Source organism: Camelus dromedarius, chromosome 18 (genome assembly GCF_036321535.1).
Source record: "Camelus dromedarius isolate mCamDro1 chromosome 18, mCamDro1.pat, whole genome shotgun sequence".
Classification (NCBI taxonomy): domain Eukaryota; kingdom Metazoa; phylum Chordata; class Mammalia; order Artiodactyla; family Camelidae; genus Camelus; species Camelus dromedarius.
In genome coordinates this window covers 22,513,124-22,531,300 of record NC_087453.1, presented here as the reverse complement: position 1 = coordinate 22,531,300, position 18,177 = coordinate 22,513,124, and the positions used below count along the sequence as shown (strand labels likewise).

Sequence of the window (18,177 nt, the reverse complement as noted above, 5' to 3'; positions counted from 1 at the left end):
GATAGAAGGAATGCGTCGCCTATTGGAAGAGAAAGGACTGTCACTGGAGACGATGGGGAGGAGGAGAAGGCAGTCAAATCCCTGATAAGACAGATGCTCATTTTGGATGAATGGCCAGTTTTGTACAACTCAAAGAGGGTACTGCCATATAATCATCTATGTGAACTGCACTTTCTGGCGTTGTGCAGAGCACAAACTGCAGAACCATATGAGAAGATTATGCTAAACCCTGAAGTCGCCAAGCATAATACAGGAATACCTGTGGGGAAGTGAGACAGGAGGTAAAATCTTTGATAAGCAAAAATAACAGCCCCAACTGTGGAGTACTTACTACCACGACATGGTAGTGTTCTAGGCACTTTCCCAAGAACTCTTGTGAGTTCAGGAACTTTATTATCATCAGTATCATTTTACATACAGATAAGGAAAACAAAAGAAATGATAAAATCTGGTCTTAAACACATTTGTTCAACCGCGCCACGCTCTGCAAATTCAGTTGGAACTAACTGGGGCGCGCTTCCCGTACTCTTCCTCTCGCCGCTTAGAGCGCCTGCGCGCGGGCCCCGGCGACCCGGCCCGGCGTAGCGGATGGTCACGTGCCGCACGGGGCGGGACCCGCGCAGGGACGCCTGCGCGCCGCGGGCTGACCAAGCCGAGCTTGCCCGGCGGAGCCGGCGCTTGGTCCCGCGGCCGTAGCCGCGTCTTCTCTTGGCTCCGCTACCAGCCGGGGCTCGGGCCCGGGCCCGGGCCCCCGGGACATGGCCCTCCGGAGTGCGCAGGGTGACGGCCCCACCTCCAGCTGCTGGGACGGCGGCGCGGAGAAGGCAGGTACGGAAGCCGGCCGGGGCGCGGAGGAGCGGCCTGAGAGGACGGCCTGAGGGGTAGGGGCGGCCCCACTGGCAGGGCACAGCTGCCGGAGGAGCTGGCCGGCGCCCGGGGGGCCGCGGGCTGGGGGCCCGAGGAGACTGCGCGGGGTGCTTCCAGGGCAGCGGTCGGGACAGCGAGAGAGGAAAAGGCGGAAGGCCCTAGTCGGTCTGAAGGGGAGGAGAGCCTGGATTGGGGGGTCAGTGATGCTGAAGAGACCGGAGGAACCCTGGTGGCAGACTCGCGTCCCCATTGGGAAGGGCGGGACGGTACTCCCGGGGTCTGGAGAGGAGAACTGGGTCTCTGAGAACTGAAGCCAAGCCTCACCCCTGACCGAGACTGTCCGGCCACGTCCGCAGGCTCCGGGCCCGCCTCCCTAGTGGTCAGGCCGGTTTCCCAAACTTCATTCATCGGTCGTCCTCTGGATGGACGCGGTGTACGGGGACCACGTATCTCTTTTAATTGCCACGAAATTCACCCTTTAAAGTGTATACAGTTGAGTGGTTCCTAGTGCATTCACAAGGTTGTGCAGGCATCGCAGTGTCTTAATTCCAGAGCATTTCTAATTCCAAATAGAAAGGCCATCACTCCCCATTTCCCATTCTCCGCAGCTCCTGGCACCCTCCAGTCTACTTTGTGCCTCAATCCTGTGGCACCCACTTATTTTAATGTTATTTCATTATGTAAAAAGCAATTCTATTGTAAAAACTGCTTTATACTAAGCAATAACTTCCATGAAATCATGGTTTACTTGTGCACTATGTTTTCATATATGTGTTACATACAGTTAATACGTGACAGTTAAAATTATCGTTTACTCTGTACCAAGTAAAATAAATTTGCGCCCCCCCCCCCGGCGAAGACTAAGGTAACTTTCCCACTTTTCCATCCTCTTGTGGGTGGTGCCCGTAATAGAACCAGCCACATACTCAACCCACATTTTGGTGAAGCACCTGGTATTCACATTTTGTTTCTCTGGATTCATTTTCTGTTACTCCCTTTCCTCCTATTCTAACCCTGCCTGGAAACAGAGCTCATTCCTCATATTACTTCCCTGGGCCCTTTGGCCTTGTAACCCTTTGCTGGTGTTTGTATGCAATCTGTCCCCATGGCATAATAGTCATTAACCCAAGTTGGTATGGGTCTTGTGACCTGTTGCAGTGCAGCTGTGCCCAAGTTGCAAGACTTAATCCCCTAGTTTCCTTGATTTTGCTTCTCTGGATGAATGGGAGGAATTTAGAGATGTGAGGGTTTGGGGTTTTTTTCTTGTCTGTTTCTGTTTTGTTTTTAATCATCTGAGAATTGGCAAAGTTACTAATACTATAAACCCTCCTTTATGATCCAATTGATTTACTCTCTAGAATGTTTTTCTCCATTTAGGGGGTAAAGCAGCCTTTCTTCTACATGCTTATCTTTATGTTTCAGGTAGTTAATGAATCTGCTCATTTGGGTACTGTTTGTTGAAACTAATTAGGACCTCCAAAAAAAGAGTTTGTTTTATTTTGTTTTTAATAAGAATCTTACTCAGAATAAGGTAAGATTTTCCCTTCCCACTGTCTTTCTCTGGTACAGATATGAAGTTCAAGCATAAACTTTTTTTCCAAGCATAATTTTTTTAATTGAAGTATAGTTTATTTACAATATTGTGTTAGTTTCTGGTGTACAGCATAGTGATTCAGTTATACATATATGTATTCTTTATCATTATAGGTTATTACAAGCTGTTGAATATAGTTCCCTGTGCTATGTAGTAGGACCTTGTTGTTTACCTATTCTATATATAGTAGTTTGTATCTGCTAATCCCAAATTCCTAATTTATCCCTTCCCCCCACTTTCCCCTTGGGTAACCAGAAGTTTGTTTTCTATGTCTGTCAGTCTGTTTTGTAAAAAGTTCATTTCTGTTGTTTTTTTGGATTGCACATATAAGTGACATCATGTGATATTTGTCTTTGATTTCATTTGGTATAATAATCTCTAGGTCCATCCATGTTGCTGCAAATGGCATTGTTTCATTCTTTTTTATGACTGAGTAGTATTCCAGTGTGTGTGTGTGTGTGTGTGTGTGTGTGTGTGTGTACCACAACTTCTTTACCCAATCATCTGTCGATAGACATTTAGATTGCTTCCATGTCTTGGCTATTATAAATAGTGCTGCTATGAACATTGGGGTACATGTGTCTTTTCAAATTGGAGTTTTCTCTGGATATATGCCCAGGAGTGGGATTGCTAGATCGTATGGTAACTCTGATTTTAGTTTTTTAAGGATCTCCATACTGTTTTCCATAGTGGCTGTACCAAATTACATTCCCACCAACAGTATAAGAGGGTTCCCTTTACTCCACACCCTCTCCAGCCTTTATTGTTTGTGGACTTTTTCTTTAATCGTTGGTTTTTAAAAATATTTTATTTACTTATTATTGTATTCTTTTAATTATTTTCTTATTTTGAAGGGAGGAGGTAATTAGGTGTATTTATTTTTAGAGGAGGTACTGGGGACTGAACCCAGGACCTCGTGCATGTTAAGCATGTGCTCTCACTTGAGCTATACCCTCCTTGCCCTGTTTGTGGACTTCTTAATGATGGCCGTTCTGACCAGTGTGGGGAGATACCTCATTGTAGTTTTGTTCAAGCATAAATTTTCAAGTTAATTCCCAATGTCAGTGTCAGGAGTTCAGCAGGTGGAACAGGGGGTGTCTGTCTGGGAGGATCTCCCTCTGACTGGCTCTTCCATTGTTTTAAGGCTAGCATTGCTTATTTAAGCTTAACTCCTGTTTAAAAATTGTAAAGCTTCCTTGATATGCATGCTTAAACCAAATAATAATTACTGAATTTTGTACTGTCTCGTAAGATTCACTTACTAAGTGTGTAGGTCGTTTACGTGATCTAAGTCATTAGTATATATTTTGCTGACATAGAAAAACTTTTAGAGGAGCATAGCTAGTGCTCATTTTTAGTCATTGTCCTTTCCTGTATATTAAGTTCACCAAGCCAGATGCTCTTGAAGATACCTGTTGCTCTGAGGAAGCAGAAATCTTTACCTGGGTCTGTAGCCAGAATTGGGAGAGGTTTGAGACAGCAAGAGACTCAGCCATCTTTATCTGAACTGTTAAGAACTGCTGTTCCATTTAAGTGATCATTCTAATGGAGGGCAAGCCAAGTTAGTGCCTGTGTCATTCCTTTTTCCTTTGTTGAGTGAATTACTTTTCAGGCAGCAGGGATTTATTTATAGCAGTGTCTTATATTTTACAGTGAGCTGTAAGATAGTCATTTCATTCTGTCATGGTTATAAAAGCCAAGACCTTTTACTATAAAGGAATTTGGAAGATACCAGCTTTGGAATATATAATACATCTCTCTTGTAAGTGGAGCAGTTAAAAAATTGGAGAAGAAAAAAGACAAATGAAGTTATTTACAAAACAGAAACAGAGTCACAGACACATAAAATAAACTTATGGTTACCAGGGGAGGAAGTGGGTGGGAAGGGACAAATTGGGAGTGTGATATTTGCAGATACTAACTATTATATATAAAATAGATAAACAACAAGTTTAATACTATATAGCACAGAGAACTATTTCAATATCTTGTAGTAACCTATAATGAAAAAGAATATGAAAATGAATATATGTATGTATATGTGTGACTGAACTATTATGCTGTATACCAGAAATTGACACAACATTGTAAACTGACTATACTTCAATTTAAAAAATAATTGGAGAAGAAAAGATTCAGGGGGATTTGAATTACATAGATGCTATCTCCAGATGAAATGTGGACTTTTATCCCAAGCCCCAAAATAGCATTTTCAAGTCTAGAAATGTGTTCTACCCCAAAATCCATACATAAAATTTATCTTAAAATAGAATTAATAGTTAAACATTGATTTTAATCTTTTTTCCAAGCATTTCTTCTTTCTGAGGTAGAGAGAATAAGTGGAAATTAGTTGTTCAGTTGAGACTCTGCTGACCTTTTCTCCTTCATTGTGCAGTCTAATATTTGCCCTTATCACCATGTAATTTATCCATCTGTGGTTTGCTTGAGTTTTGTTTCTCCTCCCTTTTTATGTCACAATGAAAGCCAGTATATTAGGTGCAATAAAGTATTTGTGTGGGGGGGGCACACGTAGGAGTGCCTTCATCTGCCACTAACATTTAATCACTTAACTATGGGATTGAGGAAGGTGATATTGGGGTCTGAACATACGGCAGCTAAAATCCACAACTGAGCAGCATTCTCCTCTGGGAATCAACAGTAGCTTTAGAAAAAGGCCAAAGAGCCTACAAATCTATTTAGAGTTGTACAGTGAGGATATTCTTAACAATAGTACGGGGAAGATAACGTCATGTACTAGAGGCCAATTTTTCCAGAGGAACAATAGCTAAGCTAAATTATTTATTCTATTCTGCATTTATGTATTGAGTTACCACAGAGCATCAGAATCAAGGTGATAGTAAATTTTGAAATGCAGGACTTAAATAGAATCCAAACAGAATATTTAGAGAAATAAGTGTTGGAGCTGTGGTTTTGGATTCAGAATTAGTTAAAATTCTAGCATGTTTACCGAAACCTACTGGAAATCCAGCAGATTGCAAATAGTGTTATTTCCCCTAAGATACAACCAATGGTTTCCCTTTCCCTAGATTATTGAATAGCTTAAATGGAAAGAGGGGCAGGGTGAGTATATGTCTAAACAAATTGAGGAAAATTTTCCATACTCTTGGCAAATAGGTTAACAAGGTTTCTAAATGTCCCCTTACTGCAAATATTTTGTACTACCACCAAAGTGTTCTTAATTTATGATGTGTAGAAAGTATAAGAACACTCTAAGATAAAAAAAAAATTTAATATCGGATTTTCTTCTTTGTTGGAAATCAATTCAATTCCTACTCATATTTTGCCTCAGCCTGTGTTATTATATAAAGTCTTTTGTGTCTCCTGTGTGTCTACAATCCTTCCTTGTTGGACACATACAGCCTTCTCTTCCGCAGGATGTCCCTTTGACCCAAAGTAAGATCCCTCCCTGTCATCCTCTTGAGTGCCGGATAAAAATCCAGACTCCTTAACAGGTAAATCCAGCCCAGGCTCTCCTACCAGCTGCATTCACTGCAGTCCTTCTGGCCTCTGTTCTCTTCCTTTACCTAGCACTTCAGCCTCACAGAATTGTTCTGCGTTTTCACAACATGATATTTCTTTCATGTGACAAGGTCTTTGCACATACTCCTTCCTCTGGAAGGCTCTCCTTTCAACACACTCTTCCATGTGCAAACTTTTCCTTCAGGAGGTACCAGAATATATTCTTGGTGAAGCCTTTCCTGATTGCCTCAGAAGTAGTTGTTTTTTCCTCTGGATTTTCATAATTATTCATGATTCTATTATATCATTTATAATACTTGTGTTCCTCCCTACTGTGAGCCTCTCAAGGGCTGGGAGGGAGTCACCTTCATGTCTTTATCCCCAGTACAGTGCTTACCACAAGGAGATGCTTACTAATGATGGACTGATAAATGAATGGATAGATTAATGGCAGGTAGATGAATGGCAAGACACGCCCAAGCCAAGAGCTTGAAGCACCTTGTGAATAAACATTTAACTAGTTATGTGCTTTGCTGATGGAGGGAATTGGGACTTGATTTTTCATGATTTCTGGGTAGAGTAACCATTTAATTTAGCATCTAACCTGGGATGTTCTTGAGAGTACAGATAGTAGGAGGGATTTGCTATGAAGCTACGCCAGGACTATGGGTGTAAACCAGAAATCTCTCAGACATACTGGGACACATTGTCACCTACCACGTCACCAGGAAAAATAACAGTCTAGCCAGGACAACAGGTTTACCTGGGTGAAAAAGCACCTGTGTTATTTTCCTGCCTACACCTCCAATTACTTGTAACTCCAAACCAGTTGGTACCTTTGTTTTTATGGTTTTTATGTCACAGCTCTCATAGATCAGTAACCAGGGCCATTAGTACCAACTTTCATTTGTATTAATAATGTGCAGCTTTGTCATGGAAGCAGTCTGTAGACTGTTGCCTCAGAACAACATTACTGAGGAAAGTTGCTTAGTGTCTGTTCTAAAACCTAATCTACCTCCCAATGTTAGTCCCTTCTGAAGTCTAACCTACTTCCAAAGTTAGTCCTCTCTAAAGCCTAACCTGCCTTCCAATGTTACCTACCTTACATTAACTCTAGCGCTCTGCATCTAGTATGTGCTTCATAAATATTTTTAATGAGTCCATTTACTGTTAAATGAAAGGGCCTGTATTTCCCATCTCCAAGCCTTTCTTTTGCTCTCCTCCCAGCCTCTTGCACTCTTCAGTAATGCCTTCTCAGATTAGCCTGACCCACAGCAGTCTCTTTGAGCTCCTGATATCTGCACATACCTTTTTTAGGCAGTTACAGTGCACTTCTTTGTGACATCTCTTTGGTGTTGTCTTGTTTAACTTTTCTTGTGTTTGTTCTTCCTAAAATTAGACATTCTGCATGAAAACTCTGAGAGCCTATTACCCCATTATTTTAAATAGAAGATTTATAATATGACGCACGGTAATCACAGACTCTCAACCAATCTCCTAAAAAAGTAAACACAGTATAAGCCTGTGTATAAATAACAAACTGCCACATAAGGATGTAAGATGCCTAAAATGTTATTTCCTGATCATCAGTAATTAATATGGTTGTTAAGAAATACTTGCTTTGTGTGCAGTATCTTGCGTCTCTACCACCAGCCACACTGGAGACCTAAGTATACACCCTTTGACATTCTGCTTTTGAAAATATCTCCATGTGATTCTGATGTTTACTAGTTATATTACCCTGTAACTGGAGACTTCTTCCACATGTGGTTTTGTTTAAAAAATGTAGTATTGAATCTTGGTGACATGCATATACATTTTTCCTCTATAAAGAACAGGAAAAAACTATTATATTAAGAGATATGTATGCTCTGTAAAGTTTACTATTAAGAAAGCACAAGCATTCTATAGGAAAATATGAGCAGTAACTGTTAGATATGCCTGAATATACTGAGCACTTTTATAACTGTAATTCCTTACAGTTACTGTATTAATTAATTGTAATTCCCTAGTGTTTTGCACATTATGTGCTAATTAAATATCGATAGATTGACTTTAAATATACCTACTTATACCTCGAACCAAATAAGGAGATTGAGCCCTGAGCAGAAAATGCACACATGCTGAGTATGTGTCTAATGCCCTTTTCTCTTCTGTTTTGCAGACTTTAATGCCAAAAGGAAAAAGAAAGTGGCAGAGATATACCAGGCTCTGAACAGTGATCCAGCTGATGTGGCTGCCCTTAGACGCATGGCTATCAGTGAAGGGGGGCTCCTGACTGACGAGATCAGGCGGAAAGTGTGGCCCAAGCTTCTCAATGTCAATACCAATGATCCACCTCCTATATCAGGTAATTGGCGGGGAAGGGGGGGTTGTTGAAAGGGGATCGTGTCTAGGAGACAAGGAAAAAGAATTCTAGGGCCTTTGATTTTTATGCTCCGTTTAAACCAAGAGTATGTGAGTAAATCTAAAGCATTTTAGGAAATGCTTGGGCCTACTCTGAAAATAAGACCAAACTAATAAGTAGAATTTTATTTAGAAATGGAATGGGCTTTTATTAGGTTAATAGGTAGGAGCTTTTACTGGCTAGGTAGGGGAGTTTATTAAAAATGCATATTACAGTTTACATTCACTAAGAAGTGGGTTGTAGGAATTTGTATTTTAACAAGCACCCTAATTCTGTTGCAGAAAGACTACATTTTGAGAAACGTGGGCAATGGAGAGAGATAATACCTCTACAGCCCTTAAAAAAGCAAAAAAGCCTTTTTAATGGGGAAATACTAAGACCATTTTGAATTCTAAAATTATGTAATTCTATGGAAAGCTGTTACAGTTGGTCCTCCTAGTCCGAGGATTTAACCAACCATGGATCAAAAATATTCTAGGGAAAAAAAACTCCAGATAGTCCCAAAAAACAAAACTTTTTTTTTTAAAGGAGGTACTGGGGATTGAACCCAGGACCTTGTACATGCTAATAAGCACATGCTCTACCACTGAGCTATTACCCACCCCACCCCCCAAAAAAAAGCAAAACTTGAATTTGCTGCCATCTGGCACCTATTTACAAAGCATTTACATTGTACTAAGTTTTACAAGTGATCTAGAGGTGATTTAAAGCATACAAGAGGATGTGCATGGGTTATGTGTGAATGCTACACCATTTAATACAAGGGACCTGAGCATCTGGATTTTGGTATCCTTAGGTCCTGGAACCAATCTCCCTTGGATATCAAAGGAAATCTGTACTTAACTTATTTGCAAGACCTGCATAGTAAAAAAGAGTTCCTTAGAATATAGTGCAAAATACAAAAAGAAAGTACTGCAAAACAATGAATCCACTTTGTCATTCATTCACTCTACAAACATTTATTGCTTTCCTACTGTGTATGGCAAAAGTCCAGGTGCTGGGAATTGTTTCATTCATTTGGCAAGTACCAATTGTGCTCCTAATGTGTGCCAGGCACTAGAAATGATTAAAACAGCCTCTGCCGATAGAAAGGTCACAGTGTCATGGTGCAGCCGAGTAGATGTTTTAAGCTGCCACTTGCTATTATCTTTGGAACCAGGCTGCCTGAGAGCAGTCAGCTTCTTGTTGGAAGGAAAAGGGATTGCCATATTCACACTGAATCCTGAGATGATGCTCTGTAGATTCCAAATTGCCTGTAACTTTATAAGATGAAGTCTGTGTGGGGAAGTACTGTACAGGCTTCTCTGGTAAGTTTTTATTTCGGTTATGGAGGACATGTCCACTTGTTCTGTATATAACAGCTAGAGACTGCCTCCTTCCGTTCCCACTATATTGGGCTTATCAACTGAACACAAGTACTATATCCTGTTTGCAGTGTCTTAGTTTTAGAATTTCAGGGTCAAGAGAGGTTAGATTCTTCTGTATATGAATTTACCGTAGTAATCCTTTCTGAACAGCTCAATGCTCCCTAGACTTTACAGATGTTTGAGTTTTTCCAGTGGTCCTGTGGTTTCCACTTTCATGCTCTTATTTGATCCTATGGAAGAGAATAATTCCCATTTTACAGTTGTGGACTTTGAAATTTAGAGCAGTTCCCGTGAGCACAGTGGCAGCCTGCCCTGGGCTCCTGGCCTCGTGACTTCTCCTCTGCTCCTCTTTCCACCTCATCTGTCGCCTCTTGGATAATCTGTGTTCCCTCCTCACAAGTCACCATGACTTGCATGAAACAGTATGTTTGGAAGTAACTAGGGATTCCTCTCCCAGTGTTGTATCTTGAGTCATGTTGCATCTTCAAGAAAAAGCTGAAGTATGTCTTCCTGGCCTTTTGTGTCATACCAGAGTGTTCTGCTCCTGTTCTGGCTTTGCAGATATTCCTGCAGTAACATGTTCCTTTTCCTCCAATAGGGAAGGACCTACGACAGATAAGCAAGGACTACCAACAAGTGCTGCTGGATGTCAGGCGGTCTTTACGGCGGTTCCCTCCTGGTAAGACGTGCTTTCAGTCTTCCATGGGGGTCTTCTGTCCCAGTTGCACTTACTTTCCTGTGTTGGTGCTTGCTAGTATCAGGAAGTTTCCATCCCAGCACACAGTGTGACTACATGCGGGACCCTGCCCCCTCAGGGACCCATTGTGCTCCCAGTCTGCTGAGTCATTCTTTCATTGACTCAGTCCACTCAGACCCCAACTGTGAAAGCCGGAGCCAAAAATAATTTGGCCCAGAGGTGGTAAATGAGAGAACAGGGTCTTCCCACCTTCACAGCCACAGAAGAGATTTTGTAGGGATTGCTAGAGCCATCAATCTGGCTTTGAAGAATAGATTGGCTTGGAACTGGTCAATAACAAGATCTATTAATATTTTCATTTGTTTAGAATTATAAATAGTAGTATCTTGCATGTGCATATATTGGAGCCCTTGCACTATAAGGAGTGGCAGTCACTACATGTTTAAAGGGTCTGTTCCTAAAATCACCTCCCCATTCCCAGGAATAATGAGTAGAATGACCACTGTCTCCACTTTCACAGCGAAGGAAACTGGGCAGCAAACCTCATGCTGAGGATCTACTTTTCTTTCTTGGGCAACTCCACCTTTAGGTCCATGAGGAGAGGAGAATTACTAGAGCCTCTAAATCCGTTGCTTGACTCTTCTGAACCCATGCCCTGGTAGTGGATTTTGTCTGTTAAAGGGCCTTCTTTCCTGCTTGCACCCTTGGTCCCTGGAAAGGCTCTTGTGATTGGCAGAAGCCTGCCATTTTGGTTTTGATAAAAACATATGCCTGTGCTCCAATGCCCTTTTCCTATCCTGCTGGTCTTGATGAGACCACATAGGACAGATGTGTCCCATATTTTTCCCTCGGTAACCTGTTTTCCTTCTGAAACCTTTATCCCTCTTCCATATATGTGACATCTGTCTCATTCTTTCTGTAGGCTGAACATCCTGTGTGGTTTCATATTTTTTCTACATCAATGTTCTTCTGAGCTTAGCTGATCACTTTTATACTGATCACTATACTTTTATATAGAATTCAAAGTTTAACTTTTTTTCTCATTACTCTCATTACTTTATCTATCCATAGTGCTTGGTTTACTTCATTTTCTCTTTTATCTTTCAGAGTATGCCTTTATGAGAAGGGGTGGGGTAAATATGGGCAAGAGATGGGCTTTGCTCTCACATAAAAACCTTTGTTCAATTTGGTCTGGCCCCTTACAGTAGCTGTTTTCTCTCACAAGATCTGTTTTTGACTGGAAAACCTAAGGTGTAGGAAGGCTGTGCTGTGTACTGTTCTTCTAAAACAGGTCATGAGGCCAAGCGCTGGCATTTTTATACTAAAAGCCGATGAGGAGCCACACTTGACCACCGCCAGAACCAGCTGCATCCTCTGACAGAGCTTCCAGGACAGGCTTCCTGTTTCCAGCTGCGCCTTTGGATCAAGGAGATCAGTACTTCCTGTGATACTTAGTCTGGTTCTGAGGGGAACATGCATCTCTTAAACTTTTTGTTTTTACATAATTTTATACCTACAGAAAAGTTGCAAAAATAGAACATAGAATTCGCCAGGTACCTTTTACCCAGATTTCCTTATGTGTTAGCATTTTACCATATTTGCTTTCTCTCTCTCCTTCTCTTTCTACACACACATAAATTTTTCTCTGAAATGTTTAAGAATAAATTACACACACAGTACTCATTTACCTCTAAATATTTCAGGGTGTATTTTTTAAAAACCAGGTTTATCACACTTATCAAAATCAGTAACAACACTGAAAAATACTGCTGTCTAAGCTACAGATTTTAGATTTCACCATTTATCCCAATAATATCCTTTATAGGAAAAAGAAATACAAATTCATGCTTTTCCCATTCAGTCTTCGTATCTCTTTAGCCTCCTTTATTTCTAGAATAGTTCCTTTGTATTTTATGACAGGTGAGTTGTTTTATAAAATTTCCCTCAGTTTGGGTTTCTCTGGTATTTCTTCATTATAAGATTCAGTTTATGCACTCTTGATAGGAATTCCACTGAAGTGATGCTGAGTTCTTTCCACTGTGTCATATCAGGAGGTATATGCTGTTGAATAGTCACCCTACTGGTGTGAACTGTGGTGACTTGGTTAAGATGGTGTTGGCTGGGTTCCCCCACTGTAAGGTTGCCAGTCTGTGGCTCTTTCCTATATTCCAGGTGGTGTCAGCAGTGTATAGATCTTGAGTGTGTTGCCAAATCGTTTGTAATTAATTTTTATTAAACACTTTCTCTGCAAATCCACTGCTGACCATCTTCCTAACCTCCATGTTACTAGGTTGCTTGTCATGTTCAAGTGCATTTCCCTTGCCCTCCCCTCCCAGGCATGCCAGAAGAACAGAGAGAAGGGCTCCAGGAAGAACTGATTGACATCATCCTCCTCATCTTGGAGCGCAACCCTCAGCTGCACTATTACCAGGGCTACCATGACATCGTGGTCACATTTCTGCTGGTGGTAGGCGAGAGGCTGGCGACATCCCTGGTAGAAAAATTATCTACCCACCACCTCAGGTACCAGTGCAAAGGATGGGTATCATTCCTCAAGCCCCGCCTGGGGATAACTCCTCAGCCCATTTTCTCGTCAGTGTTTTTAGTGGTTTGAGCCCCACTCCACCCTACTGCCCCTCAACCCTGGTCTGAGTGTTTGGTCTGACCAAGCTCATTGAATTGTCTCCCTTTAGGGATTTCATGGATCCAACAATGGACAACACCAAGCATATATTAAACTATCTGATGCCCATCATTGACCAGGTGAATCCAGAACTCCATGACTTCATGCAGAGGTATATATGTGTCTACATTTATGTGTGTTTACACACCCCTCTTCAGCTTTCTCCTAGCCTTTGTTTATTCCTCACAAGTCTAGCTCAATTGCATCATCATCTTATGTTGATTAGTGTTAAGTTCTTTTGAGTTGTCCTTTCCAGTTACCAGCAATTTGGATAATTCAGTTCTGTACACAGTCTTTCATATTATCTGTGTGCTGTGCTCTTTTGGGGATACAAGAGATGTTACAGCCCATGCCCTTGAGGAGCGTACATCTAATGGGGAGAGGTGGACAAGGTAAGTATGTCAGCGTAGACTCTGAGGTTATTGCTGCAAGAGAAGTACAGAGTCTTATAGGATCCAGAGGCGAGAAAGACAGGGCCATCTGTGGGTTGTTTTATTCATCACATACCAAGGAGAAGAAATACTTCTTTGCAATTCTCTTATGACTTTTCTCTTCTCTTTAGATGGAAGTGTGTTCTTGGCCAATGCCTGCCCCTCTCTCTCTCTTTTTTTTTTTTAATAATGGCTGTGTCTTAAGGTGTTTCAGTCATCTCATGTTAACTATAAAATTAATACCGTTGTGTTTTCAAACCTGAGAATATGTGCCTGAGCCCCTCAAAAGGCTGTGGCTTTCTCAAAAGGAAAAGCACGGTATAGTTCTCTGAAGACAGTTGATTCTTGTCCCTGTAATTGACATTTGTTGGCCATCAGGAGAGCATCCAGGGAGATAAGGCAACCAGGGCCCTATTGTGATATTAGCATCATGGTGGTGGGTACAAAGATGCTGAATTTGTAGGTGACTGACTTTTCTAGAAATCGTGTTTCCCAAATGCTTTCTTCTCACAGCACAGAGGACAGAGAAGGCCCAGGAAGCAGGAAGGGATGGCTCAGTAGGGAACCTAACACCTAGCTTTCCTTGCCCCTAGTGCCGAGGTGGGGACCATCTTTGCCCTCAGCTGGCTCATCACCTGGTTTGGACACGTCCTGTCTGACTTCAGGCATGTTGTGCGGTTATATGACTTCTTCCTGGCCTGCCACCCGCTGATGCCCATTTACTTTGCAGCTGTGGTAAGTACAGACCATGAGCCAGCAGCTAGGTGCACATCATCCAGTCCAGCTTGATCATTTTCCCTAAAAGGAAACCTAATGATTGAAGATGCAAAAGACAGTACTTCCCAGGCTGGCATCCCAGGACACTATTCTGCAGAATGTTAATGGGAGCGCCATGGGAGAAAAAATTGTTCCATGTAAAAACAAGTTTTGAGAAATGCTGGTTAAAGTTAAACAGATTTGATTTGTTTACTGCTTAATTCTTCTGAACCTTTAAAATGCTCACATACATTGTGAATTATCAGGGTTTCTATTGACACTTCCTGGAGCTAGTATAGATGGCCAACTCTGGGTTTAAGACAAGAAGAGGCGTGGCATTATGATAGAAAAATTGACCTGGCTTTCAGTTGGGGTTGGGGGCTCCAGTTATTAGAAGGGCATGAGGGTGGAGGTGGGGACTCGTGGCACTCTTTGTTGTTCTTTAAAGAACATTCTTTCTACTGTCCTGAAGCATTTCTTCTATGCTGGAGCTCCAGGAATGTCTAGTAATTCCCCTCCTTTCCTTCCTCCTAAAAGAATCTCCTTCATGTAATTGGTCAGCCTTCCACATCGCGAGGTGAAAGTTTGCCTCCAGCAGGAAGGGCTAGCCCAGGGGTAAAAGCACTCAGATATGTACATCATTGCTTCCTAGATGGATACAAGAATGTGATGAACGTTGGGGGTGAGCCCGTTTGTTACCAATTTAAATTCATCTCTAAGGAGAATGAAATGAAGTGGCCAAGGTCCTGGATGTTCTGGTCTCTGATGCAAGGCCTTGCTCCCCACAGATCGTGTTGTATCGAGAGCAGGAAGTCCTGGATTGTGACTGTGACATGGCCTCGGTCCACCACCTGCTGTCCCAGATCCCTCAGGACCTGCCCTATGAGACGCTGATCAGCAGAGCAGGGGACCTCTTTGTTCAGTTTCCCCCGTCCGAACTTGCTCGGGAGGCAGCTGCCCAGCAGCGAGCAGAGAAGTGAGTGAAGCCAAGGCCCTGGTTGAACAAGGGTGTTTGTTAGTGAGCAGAAATGCTGGAAGGTTGTGTCTGGTGGGGACAGGGCTGGGGAGGTATTTCCAGAAACCTGTGCTTATGCCAGTGGAATCCTCACTTGAGACTTCCTGGGTCTTTATGAAGAAGAGTTTTCTGAATGGATGGCTCTGCCCTCAGCCTGTTTAGCCTAGTTTTTTCCCCTTCTTTCATCCCATTTCCTCCTTCTGTCTCCTTCCCCTCTACAGAACGGCAGCCTCTACCTTCAAAGACTTTGAGCTGGCATCAGCCCAGCAGAGGCCTGACATGGTGCTGCGGCAGCGGTTTCGGGGACTTCTGCGGACTGAGGATCGAACAAAAGATGTCCTGACCAAACCAAGGACCAACCGCTTTGTGAAGCTGGCAGTGATGGGGCTGACAGTGGCACTTGGAGCGGCCGCTCTGGCTGTAGTGAAAAGTGCCCTGGAGTGGGCCCCGAAGTTTCAACTGCAGCTGTTTCCATAAAAGCCAGAGAAGACACTTCCTCTTACGTGAAATCAAGGTCTCACCCTTCCATGGATGGATTGGGAGGGGGTGGAATTTCCTTTATTAAAAGGGTTTCTGTCAAGGGTTTTCTATTCCTGCCACCCTTCCCTCCCGTCCATGGTTGCCTTTGCTTCAGAGGCCAGTAGCAGAGCCTGCCTGACACCGGGCACATGGGGGCCTGAGCATGGAACTCTTTCTCCCTCACAGTGGGCTTCTGAGTGGGCTCTCCACTGCCTCCTCTCGTGTTGGAGGAAGTGGGTTTCTGGAGCTCCCAGCTGCTTTTGGACTGGAACTGGTCACTGGGGGATGTCTTGGCTGCTCAATAGTAAATAAGCTGGACCTCTGAATGCCTCCTGGTGGCTCCTCCCATTCTGTCTGCTTTACCCGGACAAAGAAGGATGGAGCTGCTGCTAAAGAAGTCAGAGGTTGGAATGAAGGTGAAGGGGCAGAGGAGGCTAGCCCGGAGGCAAGGTTGGCCCCTTTTAAGAATAGCTCCAGTAGTTGGTCAGAAATCTGAGAGACACATGTGAACTAGGTTACCAGGTAAATCCTACCTATTTTCAGCCTAGAAGTCACTTGGGCATTTCCAGACAAATAGGAAGGAATGTTAAGTTTTAGGGTTCAGACAGACTGGGTTTTGCCTGCTTTTTTTTTCCCTCCCTATTCTCTCCCACAAGCCACATGAGATGCTTATTAAAAAGACACTTTTACTACTATTTTTAGAATTACATACATCCAACATGTAAAGTACCCTCATTTTAAAATAAGAGTTCCTTCATGGGAAAAAAAAATAGTTCTCATCAGAAGGATGAGTTTCTAAAACGCTGACGTTTCCTTTTTACTCAATTATTTAACATTTTACTTTAGCCAGAGTTGCTATTTGTACACGTCCAAAGTGCCCACTTCTTGTCCAGCTTCCCTTCCTTCCTTCCTTCCTATTTTCTTCACATCACCCTTCTCCTCCCAAATTGGCCCCCACTCACCACCTTGGCTTTGTTTTTTGGGTTGGATTTCTCTCCTCAACTGCTGGTCTCTCCTTCCTGGTTGGAAATGTCACTGGGAACTTGTCAGCACCCAGAAAGGGACAAACTGAGGAGTGGTAGGAGCGTGGGACGGTAAGCTCCCTGTCCCAGGCTTCCTGAGGACTCTCTAGGCCTTAGGGAACAAGATGGATCATTCAGTTCTTCTGGTACAGCTTTCCTGTAAGTGAAGCCAGGTTTGTTTTAGATTAACTGTGGCTTGAGAAAAAAGTGCCTTTTGCTGCTTTGAAGAATTGGAGTGTATAATATGAAGCAGCCATGTACTTTTATTTTCCTGGTCTGTCGCGGGCACTGTTCTCTCTTGGCAGGTCTTTTCTTAAAGTAAACATGCCAGAAGCACTCCACCACACCCAGAACCCACATCCTTTCCAAATGCCCACGGTGTGCCCAGTGCAGGGCATTTGACGTGCCAAGTGCCCGCAAGCCCAGAGCAGTTAGGAGAGGCGTCTGTCTACGCTGAGTTACACGAAGCACTTTACAGCCAAGAAAAGCTCAAAGTGGTGGGTCAGACTCCATAGCAGGAGTCTCACCCGGGGTGAGTGTGATGTGGTTGGATTAATCTAGAAAGTGGTAGATTCATCAAGACAAAGGAAATTCTTCCAGGATCCCGATGATGTGACAGATCTTCCCAGTCTTCCCCCACAACAAGTTTGTCCTCTTGTCATCTTCACAAATGGACAGCAAAGGCCCCTCCTGCCACAGGCTATCAGGCCTTTCTGTAAATAGTGAAGGAATTGATGGGGAAGAGGAAAGGAGGTGCATGTGATCAGGGTCCCCAGGCCATGGCTTTTTGGATCCCAGGAAGCAGGTGGCACTTGCTTCTGTTGTGGCCTAGGAAGGAGAAAGTTCATTTCTTTTACCGCTTTGCTGACGTCAGGATTCTCGCCAGTGAGAAGAAAGCATTATCTTTTTACCTTCAGGTGGTTTACTATTCTGTAAAGAATATGTGTAAATATTTTGTACAGAGCCCTGTATGAAATAAACAGCCATATGTGGTTACTGGTCTCCTCATCAGTCATTCTTTCCTTGTTGGGAGTGGCTCTGGTCTTAGACATCTGGCTGTGACGTTCCCTGGCCTCCACCCCGGACCCGGAGCTGCGCTGTAGTCTGTGGACTCCTGGTTGGCCTCAACCTGCCTGGAGATCTTGCTTAGACAACACCTGCAGTTCTGTTTCTGTTTCACCTGAGACAAGAATCCATGTTGTCTGGGACATTTACCATTTCCTTGGCCTTGAGTGGAGATGTCAGGCGGCCCAGGGCTGAGCAGGCATCACTCAGCTGCTTGACTGTGTCCCACCACTGCAGGCCGGCTACCCATGCTCTCCTTTGACCTGACTTGTGG

General features: G+C 43.1%; 1 protein-coding gene and 1 non-coding gene across 3 annotated transcripts; one reads left to right on the top strand and one right to left on the bottom strand.

Moving 5' to 3' along the window:
- The first annotated feature begins 627 nt into the window (after window positions 1–627).
- On the top strand, window positions 628–17,834 carry TBC1D20 (TBC1 domain family member 20). 2 transcript variants are annotated; one of them, XM_031434036.2, is made up of 8 exons: window positions 628–828; window positions 8,106–8,291; window positions 10,314–10,394; window positions 12,749–12,935; window positions 13,106–13,207; window positions 14,120–14,261; window positions 15,071–15,258; window positions 15,519–17,834. In XM_031434036.2, the coding sequence occupies exons 1-8, from the start codon at window positions 759–761 to the stop codon at window positions 15,772–15,774; spliced, it is 1,212 nt and encodes a 403-aa protein (XP_031289896.1). In that variant the 5' UTR covers window positions 628–758; the 3' UTR covers window positions 15,775–17,834. The 2 variants fall into 2 exon arrangements, with proteins under 2 accessions (XP_031289896.1, XP_064331871.1); XM_064475801.1 differs by lacking the exon at window positions 628–828 and adding an exon at window positions 5,885–5,934.
- Window positions 8,875–8,959, bottom strand: TRNAN-AUU (transfer RNA asparagine (anticodon AUU)). Its single transcript is given in 2 exon segments — window positions 8,875–8,910; window positions 8,914–8,959. It is a non-coding gene; the product is annotated as a tRNA-Asn (tRNA).
- Window positions 17,835–18,177: the final 343 nt, after the last annotated feature.